The sequence below is a fragment of the Talpa occidentalis genome, unplaced genomic scaffold, assembly GCF_014898055.3.
Source record: "Talpa occidentalis isolate TD23 unplaced genomic scaffold, MPIMG_talOcc4v2.1 talOcc4.14, whole genome shotgun sequence".
In the NCBI taxonomy this organism is placed as follows: Eukaryota; Metazoa; Chordata; class Mammalia; order Eulipotyphla; family Talpidae; genus Talpa; species Talpa occidentalis.
Window position 1 is genome coordinate 75,459,761 of NW_023601433.1, and position 21,368 is coordinate 75,481,128.

The following is a 21,368-nucleotide window of genomic DNA, read 5'->3' on the forward strand; positions in this document are numbered from 1 at the left end:
CTGTAGTTTTCTATAGACTAGGTCATTTTTTGTATCCTTTATTTCATTAGTAGTTATACAGTGGTGATATCTGTTTCTGTCTTCTATATTTGGAGGGATACTTCATCAACTAAACTTGATTCAGCTTTTAGGAAAAGATGGGATAAATATTCTCTCCCCCCGCTCATCAGTTTTCCAAAAAAAAAAAGAGGTTGGTTATTTAGCATTCTCCAGTGGTGACCAGAGAAAGATACGAGCTCACATTTTAAAAAAACATTGACTTATTTCACTGAGCATAATCCCTTCCAGCTCCATCCATGTTGCTGCAAATGGCATGAGTTTGTCCTTTTTAATTGCTGAGTGGTATTCCATTATGTCTATGTCACATCTTGATCCATTTATCTATTTTTGGGCATTTAGGTTGTTTCATACCTTAGCTGTTTTAAATAGTGCTACAATAAACATATGAGTGCAGGTTTCCTTTCAAGTTAATGTTTTTGTGTCCTTTGGGTAGACTGCTAGGAGTGGAATTGCTGGTCAAATGGTAGATCCATTTTTAATAATTTGAAGATTCCTCACAGGGCTTTCCATAGTGGTTGGACCGGTTTGCATTCCCACCAGCCATGTAAGAGGGTTCCCTTTTCTCCACATCCTTGCCAGCATTTGTTGTTGCCAGTTTTTTTTAATATGGGCCATTGTGAGGTGGTATCTCATTGTGGTTTTGATTTGCATTTCCCTGATTATAAATGATGTTGAGCATTTTTTCATGTATCTGTTGGCTATTTGCAGTTCCTTTTTGGAGAAGAATCTTTTTAGTTTGCCCATTTTTTGACTGGGTTGTTTATTTTTGTTATGTAAGCTTTTTGTAGATCTTTGACATCAGTCCCTTGTCAGTTGTATGGAGTACAAATGTTTTTTCCCAATCTATGGGGTGTGTCATCATTTTGGTTATTGTCTCTTTTTCTTTACAGAAGCTTCTTAGTTTGTAGTCCCAACTGTTTCTCTTTTCCTTCATTTCCTTTGCTTCTGGGGATGAGTCCTCAAAGATGTTTCTGAGATGTATGTCATGGAGTGTTTTGCCTATGTTTTCTTCTATATATTTTATGGTATTAAGTCTTATATTCAAATCTTTTATCCATTTTGACTTTTTGTGTACAGTTTGATAATTTGCATGTAGCATTCCAGTTTTCCCAACAACATTTATTGAAGAGACTATCCTTGTTCCATTGCATGTTCTTTGTTCCTTTGTTGTAGATTAGTTGACCATATATGTGTGGCTTTATTTTTGGGTTTTCGATTCAATTCCATTGGTCTGTGTGTCTTTGTTCCAGTACCATGCTGTTTCAATTATTATGGCTTTGTAGTAGAGCTGAAGTCTGAAAGTGTAATACCTCCATTCTTCCTTCTTTTAGTCAGGACAGCTTTGCTATCAAAGGTTTTTTGGTGATTCCATATGCATTTAAACAATATTTGGTTTATTTCTTTGAAGAATGCCATTGAGATTGTTATTGGAATTGCATTGATTCTGTAAATTGCTTTTGGTAGGATGGATGTTTTGAAAATGTTAATGGCTCCCTTACATTGCTCTCTAAGAATTTACTTTGAATATTAAACTCAGATACCACAAAATAACTTGTATCATGGCAGTTTAGCAAACCAGAAATGCTGGCTTTGAGTGAAAATAATTTATTTTTTTTAAAAAGTGACTTACTGAAAGATGATAGTGCTCTTACTCTAGTCTGTCTTGACTTACTATTTGGTTACCTGCACCTCCCCCCACTTCCTTGTTTTAAAAACCAGGTAAAAAAGGTATGAGTTTTCAGATAAACGATTTAGGATTGTGGAGAGCAATAGGCAATTATAAAAAAAATTTATTTATTTAGCATACAAGAGCTGGGGGGTAGGCCAGAGGTGGGGGCATGGTGAGAGGATTCACCAGAGATGGAATGGGGAGCAGAACAGGTGGGACTGACTGAAATACACTGCTAAGGGGAGAAGCAGGCTAGATAGGAGAGGTCTGCTGTGCCATGTGGGTAGCTCCCTGCCCGGGGATCGAACTCGTGCTGCAGTGGCTGCAGATAGCTTCATGGTGCTGAGACTTAACCCCTGCGCCACCAGGGAGGCCCAATAAGGCAATTTTTTAATATTTTGTGCACTAAACCAGTTTGATTTCCACAGAAAGGGAAAATGTATTTTCGAATTTAGAGATAACCACATTTTTTGAATTATTACAAGAAAATTTTCGTACTTACAGGTTAGTTTTATTATTGCTTTATTGTTTTGATCTGTATATAAATTATAAACAATTGTATAATTGTGTTACTTTCAACATTTGTTAACTATTTTGCCCAAATAAGATTTTCACAAGGAAAGGTATTATGGAGTTTGGATTTGACTAGTGGAAATTACCTGAGTAGTAATTCACCTTCTTAACTGACTGTGGTCAGGTCTTTAGGTTCATGCTTTATGTAGTTCCTTTAATTAGAGTATGACAAAGTGGAGGGAAAATTAATGCCAATTTTGTCCTTTAAAAAGAAATATTCTTTTTAATGATGCAGGCGTAAAGAAAAGGACCTTGCCAGACACTGACGAAAGGACGGGGATCTCCTCCTAATCTGGGCCTCCTGTCATGGTAAGTACAAGGACATAACAAGAAAATTGGATTTGAACTCTGTCCTGACAAGTGAGCACTAAGTGTAGGTCCATTGTTACCCATTTTTGTTTTTGTGAAAAAATCATTTAGGGTTCAAAACTTTTCTTGTTTCCTTTTTAAAATTTCTTACTTAGTAGTAATAATTGTGAAGTATTTTCGTGTGTAGAAAAATTTCATTTCTATTAACGTTAGTCCTGTGAGTTAGATATTGTCTCTTTTTAGTAAGGTAATAAGCAGAATCAGGTTTCTTACTCCTTTTCTAGGAAGCAAAATGTAGTGAAAACTGTGTGTGTGTGTGTGTGTGTGTGTGTGTGTGTGTGTGTGAGTGTGTGTGAGAGAGAGAGAGAGAGAGAGACAGAATGATAGAGAGAAAGGGGGGTATGGTAGGGTCATATACACATTCTTTATGAATGTATCTTTCTGGATAGAAACAGTTTCTTGTCCTCCCTATTTTAAGGCAATATTTGTATTCTCAAGAAGGTGAAGCACTTTTGCTGCCTACATTTTTGACTGAGAGGAACATATAAAAGACATTTCAGTCATTTGTGGACCATTTAGGTTCCAGTTCAGGCAGAGAAAATGGAGCAATGTGCCAGCCACATTTGCATCATTCCTGAGACTATGTAAACAGTGCTTCAAGGCTTGAAAAAAAGAAATGGTCCTCTGTAATATTGTCCTGCTTCTACCTTCTGATGTTTCCTGGACCCAGGCTGTTTCATACTGGTGCACAAAGAAGGAATTGAAGAGACCATGTTAATTTCAAGCCTCATTAGGGACATGGATAGAAAATGCTTTACAAAATTAAAAGCAAAGTAAAACAAAACAGAAAAGCTCATTGTGCAGAAATGTCATATTAAGAGAAAGCTTAGTTTGTGGGCGTTACAAATTTGCCATGTATCCTATACCCAAAAGCGCTTTTAAAATTTTAATATTTCTTTGAGATATATTATATTGGTTTTCCCAGTTTTTAATGAGTTGAAAGCATTTGCTTAGTATTTTTATGCTATGTATGCCAGTGCTAATGAATAGCAAATGATGGACTTATGAAAGGCGTTCTGTTCTTTACTTATGGGTTGCCCATGACTATACCATATAACTAGCAACAATGTGGTCCTCACCGTGGTGCTGCTGGCTTCTCTGTGGTGCCCTGCTGATAGTCTCCTTGTGTGCTTTATAGATGCTTTTGTGTTGCAGTAGTTGGAGAGCAATATGACCATGTCTTTTTTTTCCATTTCTCAATTTCTCATTAAGACAGCATTATAGCAAGTTTTTACAAATACTCAGTTTATATTCTACCCCTAAAACCTATGGTTGTATTCCTTTCTAGTCCATGTATTATCTATAGTTGGAAGTAAGACAGTTTTCTGTTTTACTTATTTCAGAATGAATGGAACACTTTTCAGTTGATTTCAGTTTGCTATATTGAATTCCCAATAGAGAAAATTGTTAGTTTTTCTCTGTATTTTGTAAGTTGCTGAACCAGTGATTTAATATCATCCAATTAATATATCCTATGGTTTAAACATTTAAGTTGTGTTCTTTTGTATAGAAAATTCAGGAGCACTGAATTTTTCTTTTTCTTTTTTAAAAAAATATACTTCTGTACATCTTCTCCTTATACTTCTAGAAGTTCTTAAGTGAGATTGAAGGCTGTCTTTTTTATGGAAGTTAAACATTAAGCATTAGGAAAATGTTTTCTTTTTTATTTATTTATGCATACAAGAACTAGGGCCAGGCTAGAGGTGTGGGGGATGAGGACCCACTAGAGACAGAGTGGGGAACAGAACAGGCAGACAGACCCGAACACACTGCTGAGGGGAGCAGCAGGCGAGTCAGAAGAGGTCTGCTGCCCCATGTGGGCAGCTCCCTGGCTGGGGATCGAACTCATGCTGCAGTGGCTGTGGGTAGCTTCAAAGGTTGCGTCCCAACCCCCTGCGCCACCAGGGAGGCCCAGGAAAATGTTTTCTTTTGGAAAATCTCAGACCTGAACAAAGAGAGAATAAAATAATGAACCCTCATGTAATTTGTCAATGAGCTACAAGTAATCATCAGTTTGTAGTCACACTTTTTTCTTCTGATTCTCTACACCATCTTTGGATAATTTTGAAACAAACCCCAAGCATTGTATCAAGGGAGAATGTATTTCTGGTGGTCTTTGATACCAACTTAAGAAGAGTGACTATGATTGACCATGGGACTGATAATTACTTTCACTTTTACATTTTGCAAAGTGGTCTTATATGCATTTCACTCTTAGAAGTAGACAGGGCTTTTTAAAATCCTAGAACGCTATATGTGGATTTAGTTAACAGTCATTTGAGCAATCTCTGCTCCCCTGTGTTCTTTCAATATTTCTGACATTGACTTCCCTTCTGAGGAGTGGACTTAAACCTGCATAGTTTAACCAATAGCGGAAACTTAGCATAGAACTGTGGTGACTAATCCCTTTTCAGGGTTTTGCAGGTCACCCCACTGACCTTAAAGATTGAAGAGACTTGAGAAGTGCCAGATTCCATGACATTTGTGATGTTCCTTAGCAATTCAAGGAAATTGACCATACGGTTATGGTCTTATAGCCTAGGAGAAATTTGTTTCTAAGTCTCTCATCTGGTCAGTACTTCCCAGTTTGTTTCTTCCTTCCCTTTATCTCCTAGTTTCTTACTCTATCAGCCATCTCAAGTTTGAGCTCCTTTTTCAAATGTGAAGCTCAGAAACTGTAATGAATTAGACACTTTTAATTCAGCTTATATTAGACGAGTAATGTTTTTTGAGTTACTGTTGTTCCAGAAGTCATTGAGTAGTTTGTCCTAATGTTAAGTCCTTAGGGATTAAATGCATTTTTATATACAAGGACGAAAAATTAATTTTCCTTAAAGGTAATGTGAGCTTAGATAATCTTTTTAAAAGAACATTGATTTGGTCTCTGAAAAATGACATTATGTTCTTATCTTGCTGACCTAATTCTCAGTTCTCTTATGTTGAAAATTATTTCATTTTCAGCCACTACTTTGGTTATATACACTGGTCTAGATTAGCACTTGAGTGATTGTGCCAGCAAGAGTAAATTGGTAAGGGGCCTCCCCGGTGGCGCAGCGGTTGAGCGCTGGGTTGCGAAGCTGCCGGCGACCTCTGCGGCGCTGGTTCGATCCCCAGCTGCTCCCCGGCCACTGGAGGAGGGTCCCACATGGCGCCCAGACCTCTCCTGCCGCCCGCTGCTCCCCTCAGCAGTGTACTTTGGTCCTTCTGCCTGCTCTGCTCCCCGCTCTGGCTCTGGTGAATTCTCTCACCCTCCCGCGCTTCTGACTGTACCCAGTGCATGTATAAACAAAGAAACAAACAAACAAACAAATAAATAAATAAAGCATGCCTCTATTAAAAAAAAAAAAAAAAGAGTAAATTGGTAGGGCCTCTCTGGTGGCGCAGCGGTTGAGTGCTGGGTTGCGAAGCTGCCCGAAGCCTCTGTGGCGCCAGTTCGATCCCTGGCTGCTCCCCAGCCACTGGAGGAGGGTCCCGCATGGCGCCTAGACCTCTCCTGCCGCCCGCTGCTCCCCTCAGCAGTGTACTTCGGTCCTTCTGCCTGCTCTGCTCCCCACTCTGGCTCTGGTGAATTCTCTCACCCTCCCGCGCTTCTGACTGTACCCAGTGCTTGTATAAATAAATAAATAAATCTTAAAAAGAAAAAAAGAAAAAAAAAGAGTAAATTGGTAAGTGACTTCCTTTTTTTCAAATGGCCACCTTATTTGAGTTTTGTGCTATTTTAAAGATCAGTAAAAAATTGGATTATGGACCACTTAAATAATGGGTGTCTCTTTAAAGTCATCTTGAAGAGAGTAAGAATTTGAGCTGTGAGATAAAAAGTTAATGTGTGCTGAGAAGGCATTTCTCAGAGTGTACTTTTCTCATTTCATAACATTTCTTATCTATCCCCTATTGATTTATAAGAAGGGTCTCTCTAAATTCAAGATTCTTCATATTTTTTAAGTTCAAAGTGAAGCTACTCAGTGTTTAAGTCAAGAGCTAGCTCTTAAGAATGGAAATAAAATTGGTTAAAAAGAAAAAAAACCTAACAGAAGAATGAATGCCTTTCAAACATTACTGTATCCCTATTATTCCTTCACCCAAACATTGATCTTAGAGGAAATGATTGGAAAGGGATGAAATGAAACAGATTGATAGAAAACTCTTCATCTAACAATCATTTTGGTGTTTACAGGACTGAAGCTATTTATAAACTTTGTAATTATATTTTTGGAGGCACCAAGCCACACATATTAACCTTACTACAATGCATTATTAATTTTTTTTACTTTAAGAAACTGAATAGATTTATATAGTTTGCTTTGGAATTATTTGGTTGTAAGCTATAATTTCTTGACAATCTTCATGAATACCTAGCAGTCTTAAGAAGTTGAAGCTATTAACATACTGCTTGTTTCCAAATATAACAAAAGTATTTAATAATTGCTGAAATTTGGTAGTTTTGCATAGAATTTTATGCATGAACCATTTATAAAGTCCTCATACTTTCATTTTTAGAATTTGAAGCCACTAGCTTCTTTCTACATTTTAAATATTAGACTTCTTAACGGACCCTTGAAAAGCTCATGCCTCAAGATTAAATGGCCCATTATAGAGCATGGAATGGGCCCAGTCAGCTTGTAGCTAAGATGCTGGTTTTATGGGTGGTAAATGGGTGATTTTCATTCAAGTTTTACTATGGCTTTTCATGCCGTAGATGAACACTAGGGGAATGGTTTCAGAGAAAATCTGACTTCAAGTGGAACAGTTTTAACTGGGTATTTGAATTGAAGCATAGTGACCAGTAATTCTCAAACTATTTTGGTCTGAAAATGCTTTGTATATTCTTAATTCGTTGAAGACCCCAAAAAGTTTTCATTTATATAATGTCTGTCACCTATATTTACTAAATTAGAAATTAAAGCTGAGAAGTCTTCAAAATGTTCCTGTATTCATTTTAAAATAACAGTTACAAACTAACGAAATATGAATATTTTGAATAACAATATTGGGCTTAGTAGTTAATAGGTGAATTCTCATTTACTTCTGCATTCAATTGGTTAAAATATGTTGTTTGAAATTTATGAAGTAAATCCAGTCTCACACATCTATGTAAAAGAGTATTCTAATAGTTTTTCTATATAATTGTTTATATTTTTCCTGCTATATTATACCAAAACTTGACAAGTAGTAGTTCTTTAAAGCGAAGTTGCAATGAGGAATCTGAAATGATATTAAACTTTTTATATTCTGTTACATTAAAACCATTGGCTGTCTTGAACTTTATTTTATTTTTTAATATTTTCTTTTTAAAGATTTATTTATTTATTTATACAAGCACTGGGTATAGTCAGAAGCGCGGGAGGGTGAGAGAATTCACCAGAGCCAGAGCGGGGAGCAGAGCAGGCAGAAGGACCAAAGTACACTGTTGAGGGGAGCAGCGGGCGGCAGGAGAGGTCTGCACGCCATGTGGGACCTTCCTCTGGTGGCTGGGGAGCAGCCGGGGATCGAACCGACGCCACAGAGGCTGCGGGCAGCTTCACAACCCAGCGCTCAACCACTGCGCCACCGGGGAGGCCCTGTCTTGAACTGTAAATGGATCTTTATCCATGCATGATTTTGTGACATTACACATTGGTATTTTGAAAATAATGATTAGGTAATAAAGATCCTTCTAATGTAGACATTTCACTAGGTAAGTTCTTTTAAAAATCACATTCAGTACTATGACCACTGATCTTTTTAGAAAAGCATTGGGGAGCTGGAAGTTCATGGTTCCAGATAGATGTTCCAAGATTCTAATTTTTGCACAATAGCTTTATTGTTGGCAGTGAATAATGCCTTTGGTGAAAAGATCTGCCAAATGCTCTAGTTGAATTACCATAATTTATCAGTTCTTTCAATTAAAAATGGTACTTAATGAAAAAGTAGCCAGTTCAGCAAGTGAAACACTTGTTCACAGACCTTACCTTACCTATTGAGTCAACCACAATAATTAGTATGCAGTAGGAGTGTTTCATGTGTTTTTCCTATATAGAGACTTTTAACAGTCAAAATTTAATAAAATTTATCATTTTCTCCTCTTTATCAGTGGCATTCTGAGAGAAATTAGTACCACCACCTTGATTATACTAGGTGCCAGCATTTTTACCTGTGATTTCTTTTTGCATTGTTATTATGAAGGTCATTTCAGTTAGAAAAGGCAAGTAATGTCTTAGCATTATTATGAAAGTGGTTTTGACCATATAGAACCCCTGAAGAGGTCTCAGAATATGCAGACCTCACTTTAAGCACCATGTTAGTAGAATATTACTGTGTTATGGTTAAGGATGATTTTGTGTAAAACTGTGTTACTTATAGGTAAGACTTTTTCTCTGAGAAAGTATAAAGAATTGTCGGAATTATAATAAGTAGCATATGTGAAAATGTCCAATATCTGGAGGTTATAGTTAGTGCTCAGTGGAATGTGATACTTTTGCTTTTATAAAATTTGGTGTTACTATGGGGGGGGTGCGTAGGAGGGATTATGGTCAAAATAAGGGGGGTGGGAATTGTATGGGGACTATAACCAAGATGAAAAAGCATACATTGTGCAAAAATGAAAAATGATGTAAAAAATATATAAAATAAAATATAAAAAACATACTAAAAAACTAAAATTTGGTGTGTAAAGCGATTTAATCATAATTATTTTCCCATCATAATTTATAAAGTCATACTTTCCATTTGATTACACTACTCCTGTTTTTCTATGCCATAAATATTATGTAAAAGACTACTTTTAAAATACAAATTATAATTAGTTGAATTAAGTGCCATTGAGATTAGAGTTTATTGCTGCTGCTTTTGAAATTGCCTTACTAGAAATAAACCTATTTTGTAATTTAAGAATAAATCAAGGATAATAGTTGATACATTTTGGTTTGGTTGTTAAGCTTACATTGAAAATAATTTATTATGGAAATTTCAGGTATAACCAAAAATAGACACAATGATATAGTGAACTCCCGCTTAACCAGTTTCATCAGTTACTGTTCATGGACATTTGTTCCATTTGTACCTCACTCATTTTCTCTCTTTTTTTTTTTAAAAGATTTATTTATTTATACAAGCACAGGGTACAGTCAAATGCGCAGGAGGGTGAGAGAATTCACCAGAGCCAGAGCGGGGAGCAGAGCAGGCAGAAGGACCGAAGTACACTGCTGAGGGGAGCAGCGGGCGGCAGGAGAGGTCTGCGCGCCATGCGGGACCCTCCTCCAGTGGCCGGGGAGCAGCCGGGGATCAAACCGGCGCTGCAGAGGCTGCAGGCAGCTTCGCAACCCAGTGCTCAACCGCTGCGCCACCGGGGAGGCCCTCACTCATTTTCTCTTTACCCTTCCCCCTACACTTTTTTTTTTTAAGTATTATTCCTTTATTATAAGATTTTTATTTTATTTATTTTTGCATAGAAGAACTGGGGTGTAGGCCAGAGGTGCAGGGGGTGAGAATTCACCAGAGACAGAGTAGGGAGCAGAACCGGCGGATCCACTGAAATACGCTGCTGAGGGGAGCAGTGGGTGAGACAGGAGACAGTGGGTCTGCTGTGGGTGAGACAGGAGACAGTGGGTCTGCTGTGTCATGTGGGTTGCTCCCTGGCCGGGGATCAAACTCAGGCCTCTGCCTGGAGGGCTGTCATGGTGTTGACTCTGACTTAACCCCTACACAATGGGGAGACTGACTACACTTAAAGTGAATCCCAAACCTCACATCATTTCATTCTTAAATAATTCAATATGTAGCTTTCAAAAATAAGGACTAAAGGTAGTAACTTCAAGAGGAAAATAATCACATTATCTTAGTTTCTCATAACAAGTCATGTACCAGCAACTTGTTAGTTTTTTTTATAGAAGTGTTCTTTCAGGGCACAGGACCTCTTTGCCTAGGTATTAGAAATACCTAACAGATTAGATGAAACACTTTGGAGGATGATGAATATTTTTTTCCTTGAGCTTTTTGCTTATTGATCTTAGTCATTGGACTTTTCAATTTGATTATGTTCCTAGATGTAGAAAAATCAATATGAATGATTAGGAGGTTTGAAGTTATTTAAAGATTTTGGATTTTTCCAGGATGAAGAGACTCGGCACAGTCTTGAGTGCATCCAGGCCAATCAGATCTTTCCCAGGAAGCAGCTGATCCGGGAGGATGAGAATCTTCAGGTAATTACAGGTTACCTTTGAATGTAAAATACTTAGCATCATGATAGCAATGTAGCAGAGCTAATGGAATGAAGTAATACACTGTGTGTTTTTTCCTAAACCATACTCATAGTAGAAATGAAAGTTTAAAAATCTCTCACCTTATAGAAAGACTGTTTTCTGAGAATCCATTGAGTAATCACATCTGTTATTACTTCAGTAGTCTTGAATTTGAATAACTATGTATACTTAGATCATGTGGTTCTTTCGGTCCACTACCTATTTATGCACTATGTTTTGTTTGAGATGGGATCCATGTGAAGATTTTGCTTTACTGCTTCAGAACTCTGAAGAGTTTCTTCTGTTTTGAAGGTTCCTTTCCTTGAACTTCATGGAGAAAGCACAGAATTTGTAGGCCGTGCTGAGGATGCCATCATTGCCCTTTCTAATTACAGACTTCACATCAAATTTAAAGAGTCTCTTGTTAATGTAAGTGGTTACTAATTGTTCTCCCTCTAAAGTAAGTGGAGAAGGGACATGTGAAAATGTAGTATGCTTTTCTCTCACTTTCTTTAGGACTCAGGACACTAGGTTAGGAGGAACTTTTACACTTGATTTTAAATGATATATGTAGTTGTCAGCTGAGGTGTCCATTCTTTAGTAACACTGAATGACTTGTACTAGGTAATGCTGTATCATTAAGCTTTATGAGGGTACAAAGGCTTTTATTCCTCAGTCTTAAGTAGTCACCAGCTGCCTCAGTTGAGATAATTTCCTGAACCTTAATGTCAAATGATGAGATGTACTTTGAGCTCAGTGCAGGTACTTATTATAGGGTGAAGTTATTTTAATAGCTTAGTAGTGTAAGTATTGATGTTAAGTACAATGTTTATTTGCCTAATGGACTGTATGTATTGCTGAAGAAAAGGAAGGCTGTCAGTTCTCAAGAGTACATTTACCCTTTTCAGCTGGGAGGGTACACTTAGTGAATTAGTTTTTGAAGTGCACTGCATCATTAAGAGTTTTCAATGAAATGACAAAGACATAAAAATTCATGTATTTTCACCAAATGAACACCTCCTTTGCTTGCCAGTATTGTGACTTTTTTGCACTTTGGTTCTAGCAACAGATACGTGTGTTGTGACATTAATGAAAGTTCATATAAAATGACTATACTTTTATTCAGAGTGTGTGTTTTGGCTTCATTTTGTAATTCTTTGAAATTTGTCACCTCAGTTCATTTTATTCAGTGGTCCAAAAGTTACCAGACAGATTCATTGTTCTTTCCTTTGTCAAAAAGACTCAAGTGGCAGTCATTTTCTTTACAGTTGACATTTATTATTTATGTATATGTGTGTATGTGTGTATATATATATGCCGTATTCTTTGTAGTTAAGCTTTTAGATCTAGGAGCTGTCTGGCTTCTAGATTTGGGCTACCATTATTGCTATTCCATTAGTTTTCTGTTCATCAGCTAAAGACACATAAGATTCATTAAAGAAAAAGGTATGCTGTGCTTTTATACCATGTAGAACTATGTTCAGAAGAACCTATTTGGAACTGGGTAGTCTTGATAGGATGGAAACTCTTAGAAATTCCAACAACCAGAAATCCCGTTCCAGCTATTACTAGCAAAGTAATGACAGAAATAATTAGTAGAACTGCTGAATTTAATTTTGTGTTTAAATAGCTGGGATCCATGAAATACTAACTAAATTGCATGTGGGGAATGATAAACATATCACTACACACTTTTCCTACTGTCACCTGTTTCTGAGCTTACTGGTTTATGGCTAAGTATTTCAGAGACTGTTTATAAATATGTTTGGGAATAGGGTCTGTGGAGAGAGATCATGTTGGATTTGATCATATCATTCACCAAAATCCTTCAGTATTTCTTTTGTTTGTAAGATTAAATTACTTAGCATGCCATTGGTCTAAATGGTGTGATACTTGGGCCCTGCCAAATTTTCTGATTCTTTTCTTTCCCCTTTCTTTCCATTGTATTAGTAAGACTACTCTCTTGGAACTATTCAGCCACATCTCACATTTCTGGGGTCTTTCTTTTTTTCTAGCCCAGGGACTATGTCAAAACAGATTCAGATGATCACTTCTTGTATGAAGCCTTTATTGGTCCCAGTTCCTTCCCTGACAGTTCATTATACTCTCCTGGTTTCTTTTTCTTGAACACAACTTTACAGTATATATCAGATATGTTACAATTTTTCAATTCATTTTTGTATCTTTAGGATCCAGCATGTCTCTGATGCCATGGTATTCAGTAAATATTAAGTGTGAATGAGGTTAATAAGGCTTTGAAATGGATATTAGATCATTTTAAAACAACCTATTTCTGTGTGAATGGGCCTGTTTCATTATTATATCTCGCAGCAACTGTTTGAGTAGATAATTTACTGAAATTGTTGGTCTCCCATTGTGAATATGACACATGCTTATGAAAACTTACCACTGTTCTTTCTGAGTCATTTCCTCACCTAAAGGTGTTTTCTCAGCATTTTAGCTCTCCAAGGCATGGAACCCACATGTCACTTAAAAAGTCCAAAATAATGACTTTGAATAGATAATATTGCAGTGACTTTAAACATTTCAGATTGAGAGACTGGAAGTTCTCCATAGAAATAAATCACATTAGTTAGTGCTAAGGTTCTTAAAACCTGTGGTTACTCCAAGAAACAATGTTTTTTTCTATACTGGATCCTGAATGTAGACCAGAGAGAGTTGGTGTTGCACCTTCCTCTTTCCCTCCCTTAGCAGAGAAATATTTCAGTAAAATATGTGCAATCATGATACCTCCCTTAAAGGTTATTATATTAAATCAAACACATTTCAACTCTCCAATCCCATATATGCCAGTATATATTGCTGCATCTCCTACTTTGCATCATTTCTGTATGCTTTTAAATCAATACATTTAGCACTTTAGAAATATGACTTAATCATCATGTTTTAAATATCTACTTGATATCATATATTCTATTAATTTCATAGCACATTGAGTAAAATGTGTCTGTAGATACAGATACTATAGATACCATTAATTTAATCCATACACATTCAGCGAATAGCAAGTTACCAGTTCCTAGAGTAAAGAACCTCTGTGGTAGAGTTCATTTGTAGTATTTAATGTTTGAACTGCTTCCATTCTGTGCTTTTCCAAAACTGTAATTTTACATAAATGCAAGTATGTTTCTTTGATGCTTAATTTATAAGCAAATGTTCAAGTGGAATTCATGAAAGTGTAACACTACTTTTTGTTGTGTAATTCAATAGACCACCTCTCAATCTGCTGCTTTTGAAATCCCAGTAAGTAACTGAGAATCCTAGGAAATTACTGCACTTGTGCTTGGAATAAGTTGGTTTTGAGTGTCAGATATTCACCTTGCAAGTCAGCAAATTTATTCTCTGCATGAGTCCCTTCCCTCTTACTAGACAAAGTTCTGGTAGTACTCTATAATGAAAACTGTTCATGGGGTGAGAATAAAGCCCTCATCTCACCTCATCTCACATAAACAGATAGAATGATAACCCTCAAAAATTAGAAACTGTGGCTTCCCTTGTGGTGCAAGGGTTAAGTCTTAGCACTATGAAGCAGTCGGCAGCCAAAGCAGCATGAGTTCCCCTGGCCAGGGAGCTAACCCACAAGGCGCAGCAGACCACTCCTGTCTCACCACTACTCCATTAAGCAGTGTATTTCAGTCAGTCCACCTGTTCTGCTTCCCACTCTGTCTCTGGTGAATCCTCTCACCTTCCCCCCATCCCCACCTCTGGCCTACACCCCAGCTCTTGTATGCATAAAATTTTTAAAAAGTTAGAAAAAAATTAGAAACTGAATTTCAACCAGAAATTGTTAAATTAGCATTAGTATTTAAAAGGACATTAAAACTTCCAAAGATGGAAGTATAGCAGCTGGAAATATCTTCTATAGCATTTTTTTTTTCATATTTCCATTGTCTAAATATATACAACAAAAGTGTTTGTCCCCCATGCTTCAGGAGGTGGTTATTGTTTGCATTTTAGCCTCAGTATTCATAAACTGTAGCAGAGTCATCTGAAACCAGGTCTGGGATTGTGACTTGTAAATATCAGTGATGAAAAATAAAATATCTGGGTTTAAAACTGTGATGGTCTTCTTCTGACTGGTTTTTAATTGAAAAGAATCAGTGCCCACATATTTTACAGCTTATTACAAATTTAGGTTTAGACTCATTGCTTGTTTTATTTTCACTCTGTTAGTGCCATTTTTACTTCAAATGTGTATAAAAGATTAGTATTTCTCATTTGGGTTATAACTTTTATTTTTTAAACATTGATGTTATTCTACTTTTAAATTCTGGTGCTGAAAAATAATGTGTAAATGCAGGCACACACACTTAGAATGAACTGAGGTAAATATAATAGGGTACGATAGCATAAAATTACCCATCACACCGGCATGTTACAGTACTGTAGATCTTTAATACTTGTGCATGTGTATTACATTTTTTAATGGCTGCCTTTCTGCTTTTTTGGATTGATGCTTTTAGAGGTTTTTAGTGCCCGTTATGAAACTTTTTGCCTTTGGAGAAATTGACAGCACTGAGTGTGTTTTAATGCATTGTTTTGAGCATGACTTTGGTGGAAATTATAAGCGGAAAAGCATTATAAAGAGAGATGGAATTACCTGGCAAGTATAAAGTAGAGGAGAAAGGAGTTGCTCATTTGGGTTATAAAAAGAGCTTAAAAAGAAAATGAGTTGCCACAAAGCATATCACCAGGCTATAAAACATATCAATGTACTTCAAAGAAGATTCAAACGCAATTTTAGATTTTTTGTTACCCTTCCACATCTATTTTTTTCTTGAGATTCCTGGTAGGGAGGCCACTTAATTGTGAAAGAATTAAAACAGATCTCATACAGAAGGGAAGGGCACTCTTAGAGGGCAAAAAGAGAGGTGCACTATACATAATGGAAGGAACCTTGGCTAGAGGACATGGAGTCTCTTCCTAACTTTGCTGGTAGCTTGTAATGTAATGGTTTAATCTTTCTGGGCTATAAAGTAGTATGGCTCTTGAATATGTAATTCTTTGCTTGTAAGGTTGATTATTGTGTATGTCTAGTTACAGAAAAGGTAAGACATACTCTTCAAATGTAAGAAAAGTTAAGAAGCTTAAAGCAGTGGAGTGAACCTGTAGAGAAACTTAGTATGTTTTGGTTGGATGTGGGAAGAAGAAAAGAAGACCAGTTCTACCTTAATAGAAGAGGCAGCAGTCTGTGCAAATAACTCTGAAGGGAGGAATGTTGAAGGAAAGAAAAGGGGAGATGTTTACTTGATATAAAGTCAAATATTTCTCTTTCACATATCCCTGTTCTTGTTGCATGTGACTGCATGAGCATTAAAATCTGCTGTTTTCCATATCTATAACTTGTGTAAATGTTTGTTTTGGTGACTTGCTAGTATCTGCATACTAGCAACCAACATTTTAATTTTTCCTTAAATTTGCAATGTTAAAACAAATAAAAATTGTGTATCAAATGCATTTTAGGTAGCAGGTATTTTGTATTTTCTGAAGTATTTCATTCTTATTCTGGCAGTCTCGATACAGTCTGATAGGAAGGATGTAAAACTTAATATTCTTTGTAGCAAAGACTGGTCCACTCCCTCCAAAAGCTATTAACAGTTTTATTTGGTTTTCAGGTTTCCTAGCTATAAGGAATACTGATCCAAGGGGACTTGGGTTGCTGCAGGAGACTGCTGATAGAGCAGCTTCTCATGTAGACATGTCAAGCTCACGCTTTACCCTAGGCTCTTTCCATTTCCCGTGCATGGGTCTTCCAAATTGTCATCTGTGACTTTCTATGTTGTGACCATCCAGAGAAAGCGGAGACTGGTTATATATAGTAAGGTTGGATGCTTGTTCAAGGAAGTCAGGAAGCAGATAAAACTGAGATTAGAACACAAGACTCTTGATTGTTAGCCTGGTGGCCACTTATTTAGGGGTGGAATGGAGCGGGGGAAGACGGTTGATTTAAAAAAACAGTGTGAGAATCTGTTACAGGCCCCCCAAAGGGCTGGTTTGATAATAAATCAGTGTCATCATCTAACCTCTATCTTCTTGGTCTCCTATTCCTCCTCTACAATTTATTGCTACTGATACACTGTTGTTTTTTTCCTTCTTAAACATACAGGTCTTGGAAGAATTTTTGCCACTTCAGCTGCAGTTTCTTTAGTTCCTTGGAGCTAAGGACTTAAGCAAAATCAGAGGGCCAAAAGCTCCTTTTGTCTCAGAACACAAGCAATATTTTCTAGACTTTATCTTATTCCTAGTCCAGTTACAATTTTGTAGACTATAGACTTAGAACCCAAAAGGCTTTGGTCATGAGGTAGAAAATCCCAGCCATTTATCTGGCTCTTACTATTTTGTTTTCATCTCTTTCCTGCCCCAGGTTCTGTTTCTTTGTCCCAGACATCCAGCACTGGGCTTATTTTTGATTGCTATGTTCTTCTGAGAATTCTCTGCTGACTCTGGTAACTGCGTAGGTGGGGCAATGTTTGTAGGAAGCATGTTTCTGAAACTGGCTCAGCTAACATGAGGGCTATCCTGGACAGGCATCACTCTTAATTCTTTGTTGGAGGCGATACATCCCTCTTCTCATGCTAAATTAACTTTCACAACTCTCGAGAACCACATTTTGGCTGGATGTGATACAAAAGAGTGTGGTACACTCCTTTTCAAAAGAGTGATAGTGTCCTCTATTATTTCACCAGACTCTCTTCAGAAGTTTTGGAAATAGCTTTTTGAAGCCAGAGGATGAATCAGGACAAGTTGAGGGATAGAAGATTCTCATGTCAATGTGAGGATTTGTCATCTTGTTGAGATGTTTTCCCTTATCTCCTTTCTCCGACCCCTCTCCACTGTTGTACTTACATGCCTATGCTCAGTGACCAGATTGTCAGGAAGAGATCCATTCCAGCTTGCCTATACCTCAAGTCCCATGTAGCAACCAGGATTCTTAAACTGTTCTTTTGAAGCAAATCAGACCTAGATAGTTTTAGGACCTGCAGGCAGTTTAGATTTCCAGCCTTTTTCAGAATTCTCCTTAGCTGGCACAGGAACACAAAGTCACTTTTTCATTTGGGGCAGACAACAGGTCTGCTAATAACTTGATCTGAGTTCTTTTCTATGAAAAAGACAGGAAAGCCACCTTACAGCTTTTGTGACACTGAAAATCATGGCTAGATATAGCATCTAAAATTATTACTTTCATGAGCTTGTGAGTTTGATGCCTGAGAGATAATATATTTTTTATTCTTCAGAGGCTGGACCTCCTTTTCATGCTATAATATGACACGATGCCATTGATTTATATAGAGAAAGGGAAACTTTAATTCACTCTGCAGTAAATCATTTGAGTTCTATTGATCTCGATAAATTTACAGTTGTGTTTGTTTTTTCCCCTGTAGAGCTTTTCTAATTACTCTTGTTAGACACATTTGAAGAACTGCGGGGTCAATGCCTTTTTTGCGGGGTCAATGACTGAGACTTCATCTTTTTAATTTGCAGGTTCCATTACAGCTTATAGAAAGTGTTGAATGCCGAGATATATTTCAACTTCATTTAACTTGCAAAGACTGCAAAGTTATCAGGTATGTGGTGTGTTTATGATGCTGTTTAGTATGGAAACTATTTTTAAAGAATGGATCCATGGGTTAGTAACAAAAATAGCTTTCGAAGGTCAGCCTTGTTGGGAATATTTTCTGAGTAGTCTGCCTGGAATAGTTTATCTTTAGGATATTTTGCTATGTTGAAAGGTATTTTTTAAATTTGGGGATAATTTCAAATTTACAAAAGCAGTGCAGATAGTACAAAGAACATCAGGATTGTTAGCATTTTACCCCATTTGCTTTCTTGTTTGCAGGGAAGGGGTGTTTGGTTTTTTCAACTTAGTAATGGCTTTTTCTGCTGAAATACTTTAGTGTGCTTCCTAAGAATTGGGACTTTTTTTTTAATAAAACCATAATATCATGATCAGCTTTACTATTGGATTGTCAGAAAAGTCATTAATGCATTTTTGCTTAGAAAACAGAAAAAAATACATCATGACTTTTCCAACAACCCAGTATTTTATGCTCATAAAATTTGTGTCCAATCTACTACATATGGCCTAATTTTGTAGTTGACCTAGTGCCTTTATGGCATTTCCCCCATCCTCACTTTTGTTAAGACCAGGATCCATTCAAGGTCATATATTACCATCATTCTGTAGTCTTTAATTTGGAACATTCTTCACCACTTTTCTTTGTCTTACAACAGTCACATTTTGAAGAATACTATCTTTCATTTTAATAGAATGTTTCTTATTTTGTGTCTGTTGAATGTTTCTCATGATTAAATTGAGATCATATATTCTCAGCTAGAATATTGTATGTGTGAGGTGTCCTTTTCAAGGTGTTGTATTACATCTGGAGGTAAACTGTGTCTATTTGTCCCTTAATTGGTGATGTTAATTTTGATCTCTCTTAAGGTATCACCTGCTTTTGTTATAATTTTTATGTTTTCTCCCTGTAACTAATGAACAGCATCTATGGGGGCATTTTAACATACTGCAAATAAATGTCCCTGTTTCTCATTGAATTTCTCCAGATTTAGCATCCATTAATGGTTTTATCTGATCTAATATTTTCTATAATGGTGGCAAAATGAATATTCCTACAAGCTTTAAATTCCCCAAGTTTTTACTTTATCTCTTTGTCCTATTCTGGAGTGCCATTAATCTTTGTGTGTTGGCATATTGATGAGCCACATTGATAGGGATGGGAGAGGGGTTAAGTGATCTCCTTGGTTTTATTGTAAGTATTTGAGGTGTTTTTTGGGCTGTTGAGATTTGGCTTGCTTCTGATAGATTCTGGCTACAACTCACAGTTTGAAAAGTTTGCTTTTCATTCAGTTTTAAGCATTGCATTTGAAAATGTATTTTTGTATACTATTTTACCTGTTATACATACTGAAAATTGCAGTTGATAGTGAAAATTGTTTTGTTTTCTATGTGATCACAGCTGAAAGCTTCATTGTAATTGTGTTAATTTAGCTCTAAAGATGCTGACTTTTTCTAACTGCTAATGGACAAATTTTAAAATACTCCCTAACTCATCAAAAGTAGTGCTGTAATAAATTTTTAGCTCAGCCTAATATGTCTTGACAAAAAGAATTTCTCTAGACATGTTTCTTCAGTGGGACAATCATAAGGCTTTGGAAGAAGTAGAATGCAATCCCATTCACAGAAGGCAGTGATTATCATTTTACTTTCAATTGTCATTAATTATTATCAGAAGAGAGTTCTCTAGTTTAAAAAAATAAGTTTTTTTTTTTTTTCATATTTAGCTTTCTTTTTGGAATTTGGCACCATTGGATAAATTTGTTGGCCCTGTTCTTACTACTAATGATAACGTGTGAATGGCTCCCTCTAAAGCTTTCTTGACTGCAGTTGTACCTTCACCATGAATAGGAACTTTGAAATGCCTTTAGTTTTGTCAACTGTCTTCTGATTACATTGTGGTTTGACTTTACAAAGGTGTCAGTTCTCAACCTTTGAGCAGTGTCAAGAGTGGCTTAAGAGACTGAACAATGCAATCCGACCACCTGCTAAAATAGAAGATCTTTTCTCATTTGCCTATCACGCTTGGTGCATGGAAGTCTATGCCAGTGAAAAAGAGCAACATGGAGACCTATGCAGACCAGGTAGGCCTTTATAAAATGCGCACACCGTGGTTTTATTGACCTGCCACTTAAAGTACCCTTAACATGAAATGAGACTCCTGAGTATTCAGGTATTCAATCAGTGTATGCTTTATGGAGCTCTAGTATGTGCCCATCATTCTTCTAAACCCTATAGATAGACTGTTTCTTGCCTTCAGGGAAAGGGAGGAACACTAGATTTGGCATCATAATCTAATGGGCCTATGGACAACTGTATAAGGTTTGATGGGTGCTGTAAAGCCTAACAGAAGGAAGCTATGAGTTTTATATATACATTTGGAAATACTTTGTGTTAGTAATGACCTTTAAATGTTGAATAAGGGTTTGTTGATTAGATAATAGGGAACAGAACAGAAATGGTCTGAACAAAGTTATGAGGTTAGACCATAGAACTGTGAAGTACAAAATGATCTTTTGCTTTTTTCAAATTTTTCAGTCATAGATTACCTATTTTCACCCCTTTAATCCTATTGATAATGAATCAGAGGTCCAGAGAGACCAGGTGACTTTCCTAAGGACAAATAGAGAAGCCAAACCTGTACTGGAATCCCTGCTTCCTTATTCCTCATGAAATCTTTGTCCCACTCTTTCTCTTTCTCCCTCAAAAAGAGCTTTGTTGTTTTTTTTTTGTTTGTTTTTTTTTTGTTTTTTTTTTGCAAAGAGGCATCCGATTTTTATTTAAGATTTTTTTTTGGACTGTGCTGCACGTCTGGATGTATTCTAGGAAGATTATTCCTGTGTACATAAAGCTACACAGTTCCACCCCTGCTTCCAGCGGGGAGGAG

The 21,368-nt window shown here is 36.7% G+C and overlaps 1 protein-coding gene across 6 annotated transcripts in view; it reads left to right on the forward strand.

Moving 5' to 3' along the window:
- Nucleotides 1-21,368, forward strand: part of MTMR3 (myotubularin related protein 3) — a 119,797-nt gene that overhangs the window by 64,670 nt on the left and 33,759 nt on the right. For all 6 annotated transcript variants that reach the window (XM_037510861.2, XM_037510863.2, XM_037510864.2 and 3 more), the window contains 5 exons: nucleotides 2,538-2,611; nucleotides 10,759-10,848; nucleotides 11,200-11,316; nucleotides 18,391-18,473; nucleotides 20,399-20,565. In XM_037510861.2, the coding sequence (XP_037366758.1) occupies nucleotides 2,609-2,611; nucleotides 10,759-10,848; nucleotides 11,200-11,316; nucleotides 18,391-18,473; nucleotides 20,399-20,565 (460 nt within the window). In that variant the 5' untranslated portion in view covers nucleotides 2,538-2,608. The remainder of the gene's footprint in view (nucleotides 1-2,537; nucleotides 2,612-10,758; nucleotides 10,849-11,199; nucleotides 11,317-18,390; nucleotides 18,474-20,398; nucleotides 20,566-21,368) is intronic.